This window comes from Styela clava, chromosome 3, assembly GCF_964204865.1.
Source record: "Styela clava chromosome 3, kaStyClav1.hap1.2, whole genome shotgun sequence".
Taxonomy (NCBI): Eukaryota; Metazoa; Chordata; class Ascidiacea; order Stolidobranchia; family Styelidae; genus Styela; species Styela clava.
In genome coordinates, this window is record NC_135252.1 from 10,403,462 (window position 1) to 10,422,330 (window position 18,869).

General features: G+C 34.6%; 2 protein-coding genes across 2 annotated transcripts; one reads left to right on the top strand and one right to left on the bottom strand.

Moving 5' to 3' along the window:
* Positions 1–452: 452 nt before the first annotated feature.
* LOC120342190 (WD repeat and SOCS box-containing protein 1-like) lies at positions 453–10,429 on the top strand. Its single transcript, XM_039410909.2, has 9 exons — positions 453–612; positions 1,060–1,252; positions 1,605–1,750; positions 2,301–2,410; positions 2,524–2,649; positions 5,153–5,334; positions 6,064–6,180; positions 7,157–7,264; positions 8,564–10,429. Exons 1-9 carry the CDS (start codon positions 549–551, stop codon positions 8,730–8,732), a joined length of 1,215 nt encoding a protein of 404 aa, XP_039266843.2. The 5' UTR covers positions 453–548; the 3' UTR covers positions 8,733–10,429.
* On the bottom strand, positions 10,213–14,120 carry LOC144420866 (uncharacterized). The gene is made up of 2 exons (XM_078110598.1): positions 13,925–14,120; positions 10,213–13,470 (listed from the first exon to the last, which is right to left on the bottom strand). The coding sequence occupies exons 1-2, from the start codon at positions 14,067–14,069 to the stop codon at positions 11,351–11,353; spliced, it is 2,265 nt and encodes a 754-aa protein (XP_077966724.1). The 5' UTR covers positions 14,070–14,120; the 3' UTR covers positions 10,213–11,350.
* Between the last annotated feature and the right edge of the window lie 4,749 nt (positions 14,121–18,869).

Sequence of the window (18,869 nt, forward strand, 5' to 3'; positions counted from 1 at the left end):
TTAAAGTACTTTCTCGTGCCGTACTGTTGTAGTTTTCAACTCATATTTATAAGTTGTTGCTTGATGATTCGCACTTTAAATATTTTTTTAGACGCTACTATTATTTCAAGTCAGATACATAAGAATATCTTTATTTTGTTTTTTTACTTTCATTTTCCGAATTATGCGCATGGGTATTTACTCCCGCCTGCAATTCTGCTATGATATTTGAACTTTTTGCTTGGTTGCGCACAAAGGTCACCGTGCGACTCACTTCACAGTGGTATACCTTGTTTACTCCAGAACTCATTCATAGAGTTCTCCTTTTGATTGTCGTCGAGTCGAAGTAGTCAAGGAGTGTTTGAAACTTAGTTGGTTAATTTTGAAAATTATGATATGTTCACCAGCTACAGTTTACTTTACCTGTTCTTGACTCAGGTTACATTATATTGTTTTCAGTCGTCGGCGCCCTTCGGCTTGCTATCATTTTTTATTTTTTTTTTGACTGAGCCCCCCTTTCACCCTTTTATTTTCTATTCAGTACCGTAATTATCAAAACCTTATTATTAATGAATGAACTAAAGCTGGACAACTTTTTAAAAATTAAACTTGTGGATGGAGATGCTGACCTAGGTGATTAATTTTTTTTTGTTTGCTGATTCAACTACTGAAAAATTTGAAAAAAAATATTGTACTAGTCACTATTATTAGTCTTTTAGTGCTACTTGTTGAAATCATCAATACTGGTACCATAAAGTAATTCACTACTGGACTACATTCCGCTGTTCTGACAGTACTGCAGTAGGAACTACAGAACTAGATCTTATTAGTCTATTCTACTTCAGTACCGGTAGTGTATTTTTATCAAAGTAAAAGGACGCACAATCTGAAAACGATACCGGTACCATTGGATTATCAACAAAATTATGTGCGTTCTAGGGTTTTTAGCATGAAACGCAATATTTGATCACTTGACAGCGGCTGTACAGCTGTAGGGAGCGATAACAACATAAGCGTGTGATTGATGTTTTTTATACCAATTCTGAAGCAAAAACCTGATTAATTTCGATTTATTTTTAGATGATATCCAAGAGTCCAGAAGTTTTATTGGTCCATCACATCGCAGACTTGGAGATGCTGGAGAAACACATTGTTGTGCATTTTCACCGGATGGAAAATTACTAGCTTGGTCTATTGCACATGGATTTGTAAAAGTTTGCTGGTTTGCACCCATCGCAAACAGGAATGCATCAGAAGATAGTTTGTTATCAAAGTACGTTCAGCGAAGTATCTGCTTCTCTGAATATGTATATACAGGGTGACTCAATAAACAGAACCCTTGTCATTTGAAACATATTTCAAAAAAAGCTTTTTTGCAAAGTGTACTAATTTACTGAAATGTTTGGGTATAATCACACACAAACAGAAGCTAAAGTGTTCTTTAATTTTTGTAGAAGTATTCAAATGAATAATCAATAAAAAGATTTTTTTTAATTTGATGGAAGTACCTTATTAAAAAATCTAAAGATCTCTTTTTGTCACCCATACTGATAGAAAAAATTATGCCACATATTGATAGATAAAATTATGCTACTAAAATATGTCAAATTATGCCACTTTTTTAGTAACTCTGAACTGACAATTGACTGTGCAAAGAAGGTCGTAACATTAAAGTTTGGTCCTTTGAGATGTGACGTAAATGAAAATGTTAAGTATCTTTTGGCAACTGGGCTGGACTGTGGAAGAATCAAATTATGGAACCCTTTTACAGGTGATATACCCATGATTAGTCAGTGACTTTTTATATTAATTAGTTGAGGGTTCAGGCATTTTCTCTCATATTTTCAGCCCCGTAAACCCAGCATGAATGGTTGGTTTTAATTTCCCTTTCTTCAATTGGAAATATCAATCAGTACAAAGGAAAATTTCCTGTGCATCAATATGATATGTATAGTTTTATCACAGTGTTTCATGCCCGGACCATTGGCACATCAGGATAATGAAATTAGGGCTATTCAGCGCAACAATGAGGACCCTATCAAGCAATATCCCAGGGCTGTGGCCTGTTGGTGAAGGTCGTAACCCCAAAAATATGGCTCGATAAAAATCTTTCGATTGATTATCCTGCCGACTTCATGATACTCTTTAGAATGTAATTTATGTAATGAACAGTATTATCTTGCATGTTTCGACTATGCTCCCGGGCTGATTTTAAGTGAGAGTCCAACAGTTTTTATCTGATTGTGTTCTCCATTGAGCATCTAAGACTGGCTCACTGTTCCTTTGATATTCTATTGAACCTTTCACCATTTTTTTTTTAGGTGAAATGATGTATAATTTGTCAGATCATCATTTCGATGTAAAAGCATTATCTTTTGCTTTACTCGGGGAACCACTTCTTATATCATGCTCGCTAGATAAGACTTTGAAGGTAAACTATTATCAGTTGATATTTATAACTTACGTGAATTTTTGAATATAACTCAATCGTTCTTTCTTCTGTATGTTTTTTTCATTGCAATTTTTTCATGTCTTATAAATAAGGTATGGGATTTAGCTGACGATGGCAACATGACTTTAACAATAACAGGACATCCATTATCAGTGTTTGATTGTGCTTTTTCTCCTGTTGATCCATCTCTGATTTGTTCAGTTGGAAAAGGAAGCTGTGTGAGTTTGTTTATTTACCTAAATTACCTTTGTAGAATAGAATTTAAGATGACAGTGTTCTTTGACTATTAAAATATGTCTGAAGAAATTCATCTGAATGCTATTTTATATAGAATTGTTTTCTGCTGATGATTTTGAATAATATTTTTTTAATGCCTTTTTTAATTAGAATTTACCGAGTAAATTTGTATAATAATCGGACTTTCATTGTGTTGCGAACCTGTTAGAATATGCTGTAAAAAGTTGTCAAAGATTGATCAATAAATTTAAGTCGACTTATATTGGCACAATAAACTAGTCCAGTGGTCCTAGAATGTGTGTCGTGGTGCAGTAGTGCAACGTGAAATAATTTCACCACAAAATATCAGTATATTTCCTAAAAATTACTTCTTGTATGTCCACATTTAATTAAGAATTTCAAAAATAAATTGAATTTTTCTAATTGCGTTTCGACTCATATTATAGATTGTAATTGGGTCATGAGTTTGAAGACAAGTTTTTTTCTTCAAAACTTCTGCACCAGTTAGGCTTGCACGTAATTGACAAAAATCAATTCCGTAATTACGGCCAAATCGATTACGTAATGACCCCGTAATTGCGATATTTTTTTCACACATTTAAACCTAGCATACCAACCAATTTAATCCACTTCTATTCCGAATGGGACATCGAAGTTTGGTTTTCATATTCCCGGCAGTACCACACGCCGGAGACAGATGTTAAAGACAAATATCAAGGAGTGAATTCAAAATAATTTTATTCTGATTTTTATTATTTGTATTAGCTTTGATTTTCCTTTATCAACTTTATCACCAAATTTTATGCGATCAATTTTATCATTACCAACACTGGTAATATATTTAAGAAACGATAGTTCACTTTTTTAAAATCGTATTGACGTATTAATACGACTTTCGTATTGAATAAAAATTCCGGGTTGCTAATTTATTAATCAACTACAAGCGTATTCTCTCGTTTGATTATACTTTCGCTTGCCTCGCGACGAAGACTTGTTATTTCACCGTTTTTTACAATATCCGACTTTACTACTTAGTTAGCATTTTATAATAATTATTGATGCCGACTTATTGACGATATTCCGAATTCCATGCTTCATTTTACATTAAATCATTTCGCGGCCTAAATGTTATAACATTATTTACGATAAATTTAGATCAAATATTAATTATTTGCGCATTATTTAAAATACCGTACTTATATGACATGCCTTCTCCGGAAATACAAAGTTATATCGCAAAACAATGCATTTTGTGACATTTATTTTGCACTCATGAAAATATTAATTTATTTTTCTAACTCAAGTCGACAATCCTATTTGCCAAGATTGACACAAGTTTGGTCGAGTGCCGGTGGTATTCAGGTCGACGATAAATCAAAATAAGTTGCCGCATTTGGTAAAGACAGGTAATCATATTTGGCCGACATATTGCGATTTGCGAGGCATTGTGAAAAACATATTGAGCAATGCCAAGTCCGGACAGATATATAACGATAAAACCGGTAACAGAACATCAAGATTTTGTAATAGAAAATGGATTTCGCGCAGAATAAACACGGGAAATCCCGTCGTAATGTTGTTTCTCTGCCGTCTCAATCGCTTTACCGATGCCGAAAGGACTAAGTTGCGTTGGTTCATTACGCAATTTCTCTTCCGTCTCTTGCTGTTTGATAAGCGCGACATTAATTATCACGACATTTACAAATAGACCATGTTTTATAAGTTGATCTCTTACATTCTTCACTCATTTCACCCGAAGAAGTTGAAACCAGGTGTGTTGGCGTCCATCGGTCTCGACACAATTCTATTCCTTATTTACGGTTAATATGTACATTGGCCATCTTAGATAAGTTGATAATAGGTTAGTAAATGACGCGTTATGCCCTCCCCATCTGCCTAACAAGAGAGAGAAAAACGGCTGCGAATACCGGAACTCTAACTTCTTTTCCTTAAACTTTAATTTTTTACAATCGACGGAATTGACTGCTCTGAAGAGAGCTCGTTTCAATCGCGAAAGCGCTCGACCAATAATTACGACTTTACGTAATTCGTGACTTCGCTTGCGTAATTCGAAATAATTCCGTAATTCCGTAAATTTGTAAATTACGTGCAAGCCTAGCACCAGTCATTACTTTTGTAGAACTTTTTGTTCATTATAGACGCAGATAGTCACAAGACTAGAGGTTTTTGTTAATTCACAATTCGAAAAAGTCTATCAAATTATCAATTTTCTTCCAAATAATCTATTGTTTCAAAAAATTGCAGACCTATAGAAAATTTCCGAATTTCTTTTACCATGCCAGATGTAAATGTGCTAACAACCTCTACGACCTTGTTTGATGAAAAGGGTGTATTTGCCTGATCAAAACATTTCGGTGTTCATTACTATGAAGAATAGGGACCTGAAGGGTTTACTAAAACTTGTTTTTAATATTTATTTAGTCACACCACTGTTTGGTCACTGTTTGCTTGCTTATCATTAAGGTAATTATTTGGAAACTACATAACAAAAGACATTGTACAAAGAAGAGTCAATTACGAGGGCATCATAATGATGTTGTGTCGTGTTCCTGGTCTCCTGACGGAGCTCTTGTAGCTACTGCATCACATGATACGACTGTAATAGTTTGGGATCCTCACATCAGTCAGCAAATTATGGTCTTGGGGTAAGAAAACTGTTTGGTTAAATATTAAAAATATCATTTTATTTGAAAGGAATTCTATACATACCGCACGTTTTTGTGGTTAATTTTTAATGAATAGCAGTTTGGGCTTTTATGAATAATTATGCTTAAAAAATTCAAATTGCTAAGTAAATGATTTTACGTGCCTAGTGTAGATAATAAAATCTTCATTACTGATCATAGAGACATCTGAGACAGCGATCCTCTCATTTGTAATTATCCCTACGGTGTTCGAACCTGCAAACCAACGCAGGGTATCAGAGGTGTAGTGGCGGCTGGCGAGCATATTTCTAACGTTTAACGCGATGTGGCATACCACTGACACCCAACTGTATTTGTATCACATATTACACATTTCTGGTTCAAATTCCATGGTGTAATAAATTTGGCAGGTAATGCCTAACTGGAAATATAATGATAACCTTTCGAATAATAGTAACTTTTCACATATCGTTAAATGTCAGTAGCTGCTTGTATAGGACCCTGTTCAGAGTGATAGGTGTTGTAAAAAATATTTATTATTATGTCAAGTCATGCTTAATTGGTCAGCAGTTATGGGTAACTCTGCGTTTATCAAAAAATTCCAGCAAATATGCTCATATTATACGATTAACAAAAACAACAAACCTGGGGTTCGATTATTGCTTATTTCTCAGTCATTAGCCTAATGTAGAACAACACATCAGTAACATACTGGTTGCTGAATTTTAGGCATGTCAACCCTCTACCAGAACCAATATTTGCAGGTGGTGCAAACGGTGCTTGGCTCAGTTGCGTCTGTTTCTCACCAGATGGAAGTCAAATTGCAACTTTATGTGAAGATGAAAAGTAAGTGACAAGTGACAACACATTAACAGATTCGAATAACCTGTATCTAACAATTCTCTGTCAAGTGTGAAAAATGGATAGAAATATGCAACGAAAATGAACTTCATAGCTTGTTAAGCTCATACCATATATAAGCTATATGATCTGTACTAGAGAACTTAGAATATTTATACCAATTTGCCATTTTGTTTGTAATTGCATATTTGATAGTTGTGAATTGTGATGCTGTAGGCCTTCATATTGCCGTTTGGAAAAATGTATGATTGATCAAACGAATACATGTTAATAATCCTTTGTGTATTATGAAAGTTATCGATATGCTGAGCTTCGTCTTGGAAATTTATGCAAATGTTTGATCGATAAGAATTTAGTTAACAGATTGTTTAATTGGATTGAATATTAAATACTCACTGGCTTGATTTATTGTATATTGATTGGCTGATTTAATTATCAGTTGCCGAAACAAATTTTGTGGATGCAGGTGCGGCTTTACTGTCAGCAGTTTTCAAAATGTCGATTAGAATTAAAATTTATATACCATTCTAAGTAATCTTAAAATCTTGCTATAAGCCAAAACAAGTATTCTTCTGCGTATTAAATAACCGTGTCTACATTTTCATAAAGCACATTGAATCATACTAGTTTTCATTTTTTAGTTTGAAAAAAACCTTTGCAACAATATCGTAATGCAAATATTCTGAGAAAAGGTTGTATTCACATTATTCATAGTTTTTTGACCTGTTTTTTTTTAATGACTAACTATGAACAATATTTGTCCTGTTCGTCATTGTGATTTATCTACTATTTGATAGTTTTGAGTTTACTGTACTTACGGTGTTCAGCTCTCGGAACTGCCTTTGTCTTGTGTAAATATTCAATATTAGACAAGATGGTATGGAATTTATATGTTAGTTTTAATGAATAACCTGTTGTGTATTGACATTTTTAAACTAATATGCAAATTTTCTTCACTCAGGTTACGTGTATGGTCTTTGTGGACAAATGAACCAACGAGAGAAAAATCTCTGAATAAACCAGGATCCGTTTGCATATTTTCACCAAATGGATCTTCTATTGCATTGGGGTAAATTATGATGATTTTATGTATTGTGTGAATATAATATGCAAATTTATGGTTTTCAAATATTATGATCAGGTGACACTCTGAGATGGTTAAATCAATGCATTGTGTACAATGATGTCCAAATAAATTTTTTTTGAGTTACAAAATTTCTATTACAAAATAGTTCTTGTTATAATAACTTTATATCATGATGGTAATAATGACTTATAATAACCTATACAATACTAAAGAAATTTTTTCATCTAAGGTCGTTTTTTATATGTGGGAAGTGGGGAATTATTTTGACTTGTATCACATCAAAATAACAGATGCCAGAATAAGTATTAGAGGCAAATATTCTAGACATCAAATTTTTTATTTTTGTCATGAGATACCTATATTCCATACTCTGATATTCAACTTTTTATTCACTTTTATTATGGGCATATTCGTAATAAGAGCATTGTGAAGAAATCATTTCAATATACAGAAAATTCAGAAAACTGGAAAAACACAAAACTTCTTTTTTGGTGTGTTTCACTAAGTTAGCAAAATATGTTGATAAATACTTGTACACGTATATGGCAGTCGAGCAATGTCATTTTCATATAAGCCTGAGGCATTGTATGATGATAATATATTTATGTTGTCTCGTTATTGTCAAAATTGCCTTATTATGTAGTATCATTATTTGTTTATGTATGATTAGTCTTGTTATGTAATTATCTTCGTGTATTAGAAGTTTTGTATGATAACAATTTCGAAATATTACTGTTTCATTGAATCCACCTAGAATAACTTGTTTTATTAACATAAAATACAGTCTCTCCTATATTGAGATACACCTTAAATTAATAGTTTTAAAATTCTTGGCATGTGACATTTTTAATTTTATTTGTTATAAAAATATCACTTATATTTTCGTGTGTTGCGTGTCCAATATTCCTTCTGATATCCTTTATAATTATTTTGAATTAGACAACACGTACGAGCATTGCCAGTCAAAGTTTGAATCAGGCATTTCCTTCTATTATTTCACTGGTTTATAATTCTTAATTCGCTCATGCTTAGGTGGGTTGTCATCACCCTCATACTACTGTTACGTCATAAATAACAGAAAACCAAAACCCCATTTTTGAGAAATAAACCAGGACTTTGACTTCTTATAGAATATAGATAATATTTGAATGTTATGATTGGTCATCACTCATCACTGACTTGTAGTTTACATATAAACAGCTCTGATGGATTATTTTTATTTTACATAAAAATATGTTTTTAATCATGTTTTAAAGCCTATTTTAATCATTTATTTTACAGTAATTCTGCTGGATCAGTTGTAATACTGGATATTGGGTTGTCAGTGATGCCTTTACGTCATTTAAGCAGACTTGCATTACGTACAGTGTACAATACCTCGGAATTACAAATACTCTCATTGCCTTCAATGATCAAACGTTATCTTCAATACACTGCAAGACGATTTTGAGAAAATTAGCAGTGATTAGAATATCTGGAAATTTGCTGGAAATAAGTATACAAAGTGAAATAGTCTGAAGCCTATATAATTTGATAAAATATGCCGCCATCATGGCCTTTGTCAGATTTTTTTTTAAATAAAAACGTTTGGATCTGTGAATTATTTGAATGATACTGAATAGTCAAACAGTGTTTTACAATATCTTTGCACAGTTATTAAATGAAATACGTTAACATGCCCCACCTTACTGCTTCGTCCATATGGCCTTTATATGCTCTTAGAATTGATTGGATGATTTTGTCAAACGTTTTTTTATGCCTCCTGCTGGTTATGAATGAGAGGATTATGAAGTCTTCTATCTCACTCCACAAAAATGTGAAATCAGTCGGTACAGGTGCACATTGCATATTGTGTTGCATTTTTATTTTTACTCCATTTTTAAAACAATTATTACCGAAATATCTCAATTATTCTGCTTTTTGTGATTTAAAGAATTTGTGGTGTACATTCTCATCTTCTTCCTATATCAAACCACTCTTTTTGAGAGAAATACGTTATGTTACGTTAACCGCCAAATTACTGCATTTATGATTCATGGGTTGTTGCATTACGCTATACTTGCATCAATTTCGATTTTCAAATTCATATTGAGTGTGTAATGTTTTTAGAAATTATCTATGTTGACTTATTCCATATAAATTGATCTGATAGGAATATCATATTCACAGTGAGAGAATGTTGTATGTATCAAAGAATTATTAGTTGAATTCCAACAAATTATACTCCATATGCTTCTTTGCTACAAATCATCTTTATTAACAGTAGTCTGTTTTTACTGCCTGCAACAGAGCTTGGTGATAGGTATTCAGAGTGTATTTGCATGTCATTGAATATGATTTTATGAAAAAATTTGTAATTTTTGTGAGTATATATTGTGATACGAGTGTGTGCTTCACCTATATGGAAGTCAGATCAAGCAATTAAAAATGATTGTGAAAACTTGGTTGTTCAAATCACCTAATCAATTCATGATAAATTTTTGTGATTTCAATTTTAATTGCTTGGTCAAGAACCCCAGTAGGCTATTTGTCATATATTTCCGAATATACCATTTCATCAATATCGTTACAAATTGTATATTTCTGTTTTGCTGATATTATTTTTGCATTATAAGGTTTGTCACACTACTTGTTCTAGTTGCTTATTCAGTTAAGTGGCTGCTATGTTGCTTTTAATGATTTTCTTTATTGCTGTCATCCTTATTCTTAAATCAGTTTTGAGATAGAGCCCTGTGATTCATTGGTATGACTTACATCTTATTAGGTCACATGTTGACATACTGAGTCCTATTTGCTTATTGTGCATTTCAGCCCAAAACTTCTTCAGTGGACACTAACTACACATAGGCTAATATGTTTGTCTGGGAATATTTCACCAAACTTGAACTTTAGGATTATTTCTATATACCCATATCTCGGCGACATCTTAGTAGAAGAATGTAGTCTACCTGCTGTCACGCTCTTCTGATTTTTGTTTCATATAAAGATTCTGCCTAGGTTCTATGTTTTTGATGTCTGTATGACAACTTTTGTATCATTTATTACTTGCTGCGAATTTCTTGTCTGTTCCCCCTTGCTACAATACACAATCAATTGATGGAATACATTCTACTGCATTATGATATTAATAAAATAGTATTAAATATAGTTCTCTTTTCATTGTACTCACTCAATACTTAAACAAAATGCACAAGAGGTTAGGGTGGTTATTGCTAGTTCTGGGAGCTTATGCCACAGTGAATAGGAGAGGTGCTGATACTTCGAAACGGGGCTGGGGAGTCACAATCAAGATTCACAATCGACTCCCAACTGCAGGTCGAGAAATATCGATTCTTAGTACATCTCTGAACTCCACGAAAATCAAATTTTGCTAGCATATACTCCATATGCCGCCCTAAATGGACTGATAAGAACGCTTATTAAAATCAACGCTTTTTGTGGACTTCTTTTCTGAAGCATTAAAATTCCGACCTGAGTGATGTGCGAAAATGTGCACAGCCCCGGTTCGAACACAAGCTTTTTATCGGGCACGAGGTAGGATAAGCTTTTCGTGTTTATTCAGCGGAGAGGAGCGCCGACGAGGCGGCTTAATGTTAGGCAAGTCACGGCCCCATGTCAGGCTACCAGTCCATGTTGTGTTTGGTTTCAAGTCAACGTTTGCAAGTTTTCTTTAGTTTAAATTTGAAATTTTGACTCGACTTTGCGGTGCTTAAGACATGTATCGGAATTCAATAACAATTAAGATTAACTGAGCTACGATTTCCTGGCCATGTTTGTTGCGTTCGCATAGATAGTCAGTAGAGCAATAGCAAACATCTTCCAGGTGATTCGCTGTCTAAGCAAACGTAGAATTACGAGTTGAGGGCCCATTCGTCGGCACCGTAAAAAGCTTTCCAGATAGTGGTTGCGAAATGTGGAATTTTGATGACCTTTGGTTTGCTGTTAAAAAGAATTGACTTCTTTCTTTTTGGTGAGTGTTATTGATTCACCGCGAGCACACGCTGGATGCGAATCAGTATCAAAATTCTCATGTAATCACCAGAAAAAGAGATTTTGTATACGCATTTATTATTTTCCAATAGCACTCATATTTTCGGTGCTTTTTCTTTGCCTTATTTCTCGTGCAAAGTTTCGAAAGTCTTTTTCAAGGTCATCGAATGAAACTTTTTCGCATTTTATAAAACTCCGTTTGGCCTTATGAGTGACGGTTGATTGGAACTCAGGATTTCGCTCTCCAGTATGTGCAGTTTTGTTCATTTGTTTCGCCCCAGTCTGTTTGTTTGTCGATGGAGGGATGTCAATCTCTGTATCAGTTTTCTTGCGTCCACCGGAATCAATAAGTTTATCCAGTCTGTTTGAAACCGCACCAACCCATGATTCTTGTCGACGTACTTTCTTTCTTTTGACAAGGTTTGTAGTTTGATTTTGATTCTTCGTCGGAGCTGGGCATTCCTTGTTGCTGTTCTTTGTGGAAGCGCCATCTGTTTCATCATTTTGTGCAACTTTTTGAGATGCTTCACTTTCCACGTTCTTAACGTGAACGCGTCCAAGGTTGTCAACAATTTCTTGTAGGCTACCCATGATTTCCTCAAAAGATGCTGCTTGTTGAATATTTTTCTCTATCTCCATATTTTCTTTTTGATTTCCGGGTAAGAAAGACGAATTTCGCCTCCGTACTCTTCTCTTACGCACGTTTTTGGATGGAATCACGTCAAACTTACCAGCTGATGCGGTCCTAATCAACACATCCTGCATTCCTGTTGAATTCGGATACGCTTTCATGGGACCCAACTTTTTATGTTCCTTTTGTAATTTTTTTCTGTCAACTTTTTCTGGTATTTCCGAGACATTAGTTTCGGATTTCCTTGAAGTGGGCTTTGGAAAAAAGTCTGATATTTTGATTCTCTTAGACGTAGAATTGTCTTTACTTTCTAGTTTTGCTTGCGATCCCTTTGGCGTACCCTCTTCTTGGGAGTTTGAATCTTTTATAGCAATTGTATCCCCGACGGTCTCAGACTCGGAACTTACAGTAAAATTGATGTCAGCCAATTGCAAATTGTTACTTCTAAACATACAGCTTTCCGAGTCAGTTTCGCTTCTTGTTTCCCACTCATCATCGGCTTTGCCGTTTCCAACAATCGCAAAACCTTTAAGCTTTGTCCTGCTTATGGGTTTTTGATTTCTCCTGCGACGTCCCGCTGATACATTGCTGGGTGGAATTGGATTTCGACGATTGCCTTGATTTTCATCGAGCTGTACTACAGGAGAACGGTATATACGTTTTCCCCTACTAAAAGCTATTCTTTTCGAATCTGTCCTTTCAATTACCGTAGACGTGAACGTGCGTACATCCATTCCTCGTGTATTATTTATTGCTGAAGCGTTTTCACAGAATGGTTGAGGTGAGACAGTTTTTTGCTTTGATGACGTTTGTTGAAACATGTTGTAATCGTTCTCCGGCCGTATACAGTCATCCACACTTATGTAAGGTGAATAGTTTGCAAATAATGGGTTGTTATACGATTTTAAATTGTCAGAATTATTGTAGTCATGAAACGAATGGCGATGCTTTGTTTTGCGTCCAATCCTTAACAAACTCTCCAACGACCCAGCTAGTCGCCGGAAAAATGATTTCACGCCTCTACGTTTGGTGCTTCTCGGTATATTTTCTTCGTATTCCAAATATCCCGAATAGCTGTTTATGATTTGACTCCCGGCATCCTCGACTGAATTAGGTTTGACGGGAAAACCCGGTGCAGCGTATTGAACACTGGCTGATCTCTGTCGAAAAACGTCATCATAGGACATTGCTCTACCCCGTGGATGACGATTTTTGTGTGTCGTAGGAAGGATGCCGTTAGCCTTCGAAATGTTACCGTCTTCATTCCCTATCTTTTTTGGTATAGACGCTTCATCATTCGGCCCAGTTATAGGTCCAGTTCTAGGAACAGATTTCATTGCTACGTGCTTCCGAGATTCTCTTTTTGATCCACTACTGACTGATGATCCAGATCGTTTCAGTCGAGGTTTATTAGAGTCGTCGATTGGTACAGAATTGGCATTGTTCACTTTGTTCAGTTCTATTTCAAACGGAACCATTCCTTCGTCAAATAGGATTTTTGTTGGCCGCGACTCTTGCATGCTTCCCCTGCCAAGTTGATCCCGTTTCCATTTACTCAAACGCTGACCTAAAAATTGCATAAAACATGATTTTGACGATATTTCGAAATACAAATATATATTTGATCAGATTGAGGTCTAAATTTGGTGATAACTGAATAGCAAATTAGAGAAAAGCTACACAAATCAGCTAGTTATGTTGCAAATGTCGATAAGGTTTCGTTTTCATGTAAAATGGTTTCATTCTCAAATATTCACGTTATTCGAACAATAAAGCAGTGTTTGTATCGGGATTTCGGGTCAATAGGAATAGATCGTCTTCATCATAATATGTTGTTTTAACTGTCGGTAGTAAATTATGTTTAACACACACAAATTTCGCCCCTGGAAAGAAATAAGCACCTATCCAATGCAAACCAAGTAATATTATTACGTGATCATTGTACAAATTCTGCTTAAGATCGAACTTGTATTTTTATAAAAGCTTTCATTTACATTTATATTAATGAGTATCAAAAGTACCTGCATATGCTTCTTTTAAAGAGGTATGCTTCCGCACTTGATGTTCGTTAACTCTTGGCCGCCTTGATACAGGTCTTCGCATTATTGCTGGTCTTTGACGCCATGCTTCTGTGGAACCATCCAACTGAATACCTATCTCCGACATTTTGGGTATTATCTACCTTATTAATTAAATGAAATAGGAAAGATCATCATTTCCAACTGAATAAATATATATATATATATATATATAAGGAATTATACATTCTGTAAATTACAACTACTGTGAGATATGTGTATCGGATACAATATACATTGGTGATTCCCATTAATAAACTTAGTGTGTAAAGTGTTCTCATAACAGAAACAAAGTACCGTATAGTAATCAGTAGTTTATTTTCTCGCCATACTGAAAGCACACTTGATATACAAATTGCAATAAATAATTAAAAAGCATTTCAGGGAGAGGGGAGCCCCTGAAACCAAATTTGGTTATCAAGCAGCGGCACCCATGAGTAAGTCTAACAAGACAATAATAACAAAAAGTCGAACTGTACATGTTATTTGGAAAAAACAATAAATACGTCAAGGCATGCCAACCTGGTATGCCCAGTAGTCTTGCGTTTCAACAACAACAAAAAACGACTTCGTGCACCAACAATCTAAGTAACCATGACGACAGCTGTATTGAGGCAAAGTCACAATGATAGTATTTAACCCAAATTATTTTAGTTTTACACTGTTTTGCAAAATGCAGATCCCAGAGTACTAAACGACTTGCAAGTAATTGATCCTCTGACTTTTTCAACAAAAACAAACTCTGCTGTTCTAAAAGTTGTATGCTCTCCTAAAGTACTCTCGTTCTTAAATAAATGAATTGCGGTATAAAATTATTGTCGTTCTAAATATTCAATTCGTCCCTTATTCAATTCGTTATAGTTATATAAATAAACCTTAGCCACAATGAAAAAAGAGAGTGAATCCCTAAGGTTGTATCTTGAAATTTCAGTCAGTATGGTGGTATGTTGTACACATCATAAAATATTCAACGTGACGTGCTTCAGGCTATACAATCAATAGCTTCAATTGTCTCTGCATTGAGCAGATGAATAAGGCTGTAGAAATGAAACACGACCTGGACACATAGCGCGGGACAAAAGTTTTGATGGAAAACAAAACAAAGAAAATGTATTATGTTTGTTGAAATATGTACGCATTGTTTTGTTTTCATTTTACAAAAGTGATGGTATAGTCAAAAGTATAAATGCAATTTGGTCGTGGGAGAAATATTTCAAATTTTGTAGTCTTGACTCATTATGACATTGAATAGAAAGAATTCCAAATGATGTTAAAGAGAATTGAAGTCACAGACATGTTAACAATCTCACGTATTTGTGTACTGCAAACAGTGTATTAAATACCACAAATAGTTTTAATATCTATCATAGTTGCCGAGGTTTTCATCTTTTTTTTGACGACTAAAATTAATGTGTGGCGTCGTGCCGTATAGTCTGATTTTATCAATAGAACATTCATGTCGGCAAAACATCAATAGAATCAATCCCATTCCTTTATTTTATCTTATGACGTCATGATGGCAAGCATGTGTGATAGGATAATGGCGGATCTTAACACAATTTATAACTTCAGGCGACTTTTTGGGCGTGTTTTACTAGAGAGAGTGAGTTCATTTGTTTAGTCCACCAGAAAACATATACACAACAAAAACATAATTAATAAAAAGCGAAACAGTTCTCGGTATAGACTGGGTGGCAACGATACGACCATGCGGTCATCGGAGATTGTTACCATCCAATATTAATATCAATAAACATGAACCAAAAATGCTTCAGATATATTTTAACATATTTTAGATGTGTCCAAAAACAACATTAAGTTTCCGTGGAAAGAAAGAAAAATTAATAAAATATTTGCATATACACAATAGGCAATAACATAAAGGCGTTTAAAGTTAAATAGAATTTCGGACATGTTACACACTTGATCAAGTGTGGTATTGGTCAAATTTTACATGAATATGTATTTTTGAGTAAATGGATGCATCAATTGTGTACTACTTGCATTTGTATACTAATTCAAATTGCAAATTTGTTGGCTTAACTCTTTATTAAGGCTCGAACTCACATTGCTAAACAAGCTTCATTTACATATACAGTCGGAGGCAAACATAGCCTCAGCCCCAGCTCAATTTTCCTATACCTGATTACACACAAAAACATACAAATAAGTACCATATGATCGTCAATCGTTGATGCAATATAACAAACCAGTATCTAATGGCGACAATGAAGTCACAACTCATTTCGTACATGTGACTCTGAATGTAACTTGTCAAATTTCTGAAAACTGTGTTCGATATTACGCTCTAAAATATTGAATATGCCTTGTACAGACCACCAGTGCGTATAGCTCTTTGAACAGCCCATAATGACAGTTAAACGGTCATCTTTGGATATGAATTTATACTATATTCCATATGAGAGCAAATTATTATTGGCTGTAATTTCCGTTTGTCTAATATGACTCATTTTCATATCAAGTTTATTAGCATTGCACTATCAAAATCAGCGTTGATAATATACTATGTAATGCTGACTTAGGGGTATGTGATTGTGGCGTTATTGGACATGACGCAATTATAACAGATTTAACAGGCTAGAACAGAAAAATTAGCGGAAATGGGTGCAGGACAGATAAATTAGTATAAAATTCTGGTGTATTAGTATAAAATATTGTGCGAGTCTAATGTACGTTACGGTATCGAAAAACTTCCCCGTAGCACGAGTTCGAAAAAGAAAATTGATGCACATCCTTGAGGTGGACCTTCACGCTTGGCAAAATAACATCGGTGTTCCCATGAATACAATATTGGATGAAATATAAGATCTCATAGGATTCATAGGAAATTCGGAAAACTAATAGCCTTCTAGTGACGAGAAAAATCTTCAACCATTGAATTTCAACGCAATTGACCCAGTAGTTGAGAAAGGTGATTTTTTTACAACAACAACAGCAAGAATACTAACAACAACAACAAGATAATAATAATAATACAAGATCTATAGGTCCACTTCGTGCCCGAAAAGCAGACCTTCAATTGTAATTGCAGAGTGATAGCGCCCCTTCCTATAGCGATCCTTCACAATTTAGTCATGCCAGTTATATAATTTGAAGTAAATCGTAAGCTACTTTCAATGCGATTGGTTGTAGCTTATTGTCTAGCAGATTTTAATACAGATTGCTTTGTAATTTTATAATACCAATAGAAACTATGTTGCTTTTTGCACCATCGCACTCTATATGATATAATAAACCATTAGTATAGAATTGTTTTCTGATATTTTTTAGGGGTTTGACATAAATATACATTTGTTTATTTACATAACGCTTCATCTCTTCATTCGCAATTTTACGCATACCGGGGTGGTGATAGAAATATGAAAGCTTATATAACGAGGGAACAAATAAAATTTAAACATTCCCGTTTTCTGTAACTTTTTAGATATATATATTTGGACAGCCCCGTGGTATGAGTGTTTCTAAACATCGTTTACATATTGCACTTAATATTGCAAGAGTTGTCAGTTATACCAGCTTCATCGTGTGCGATGTCGAGATGAACATCTGTGATGAAGTGGTCGCCCTATAACACTAACCAGCACTCATCATTAACCCTTTAAGACTAGTGATTAACTTGTTGATATTAGCTGACATATGTATGAAAATATCGAGATTGAGAACTTTATTCACACTAGATTTCACGTAATATACACAAGTAGGAAATTTTATTATTGAGTATATATAATAGTAAGCAAATGTGCGAATCGCGTGTTCCCTTTAAAAGTCTTGTAATAAACAGTATGGAAGGCCACGTCTCAAACAATCTGTATCTATGTTTAACCCTCAACACCGAAAGGGTATTTCTATCGTTTTCATGAGCATTAGAGTGACTGTGAATTGCCGGCGTGATTTATGCTGTAGTTTTACAGTATAGCCCTTCACCGCGACTATGATATTCGGTTGATCGACCGATTCTGAATTATAGGCAACGATTTATTCAAGTGACTTGTTCAAACAACTAGATCCTGTTTCTTAAAAATACAAATGCTACGTGGCAACGGCTTGTTATAGTTTTTGTTGCGATTTCATTTTAACAATATTCGAAAACTTCGGGGGTCACAGGTGGTAGGACTAAGATGTATGCTACTTGTACACGTAGCCCGTGCTGACCACGCTACGTTGTGTACCTGTGCTGGTTTGTGTAGTTATTATTTAACGTGTGGAGGAATTTAATGCGAATATTATGTCGACAAATAGAAGGCGAGAGTATGTAAATAACTGGATTCGGAAGGAATTGCTTACTCGTTACTACCACACGCTCCATTGTCGTTCGTTGACGCGAAACACGGTTTTGTGTACATTGTATTCCCCATGTCGAATATTACCCGTAGCCATCAAAGTTTGCTGAAAATAATTTAGATTCGACTAGATGCCTATATTCACGTTGTATACGAGAAAAGTATTTCTATTTTTCTCGTATGGTCCTCCAAATATGCCGGAGTCGTTTTTTTTATGATAAGCTTTCACATCTCCACTCAGGTGGTATTTACTGTGTATTTTGCAATTGTTACGTAAGAATATAATATTTTCAAAAAGGCAGGAAGCTCACGGTCGTTGATTACCAAATTTAATACACTACGGATAAGGTAGTGGGTGTGAGGAGTTTGAACGCGAGATTATTTCCAACTTGAACGATTGAGCGTTCTAACCACCAGGCAATCGTACTAACGTACCTTCGACATATGTTTAAAAAAAACTAATATTTCACTAACAATTGGCCTAAATGCTTCTTTAAATACTAAGTGACATTGGGTAATATACAATATAAGCGCCTGTTCGTGTGTGGTTGGTGATCATTATTTCCTTTATTAGAACTCGATGTTCT

Coding starts and splice junctions, on each gene's coding strand:
- LOC120342190 (XM_039410909.2), top strand. CDS start 549: ATGAATGAACTAAAGCTGGACAACTTTTTAAAAATTAAACTTGTGGAT. Junction 2,411..2,523: donor CGCTAGATAAGACTTTGAAG/GTAAACTATTAT, acceptor CTTATAAATAAG/GTATGGGATTTAGCTGACGA. Junction 5,335..6,063: donor CAGCAAATTATGGTCTTGGG/GTAAGAAAACTG, acceptor GCTGAATTTTAG/GCATGTCAACCCTCTACCAG.
- LOC144420866 (XM_078110598.1), bottom strand. CDS start 14,069: ATGTCGGAGATAGGTATTCAGTTGGATGGTTCCACAGAAGCATGGCGT. Junction 13,471..13,924: donor TTTAAAAGAAGCATATGCAG/GTACTTTTGATA, acceptor TGCAATTTTTAG/GTCAGCGTTTGAGTAAATGG.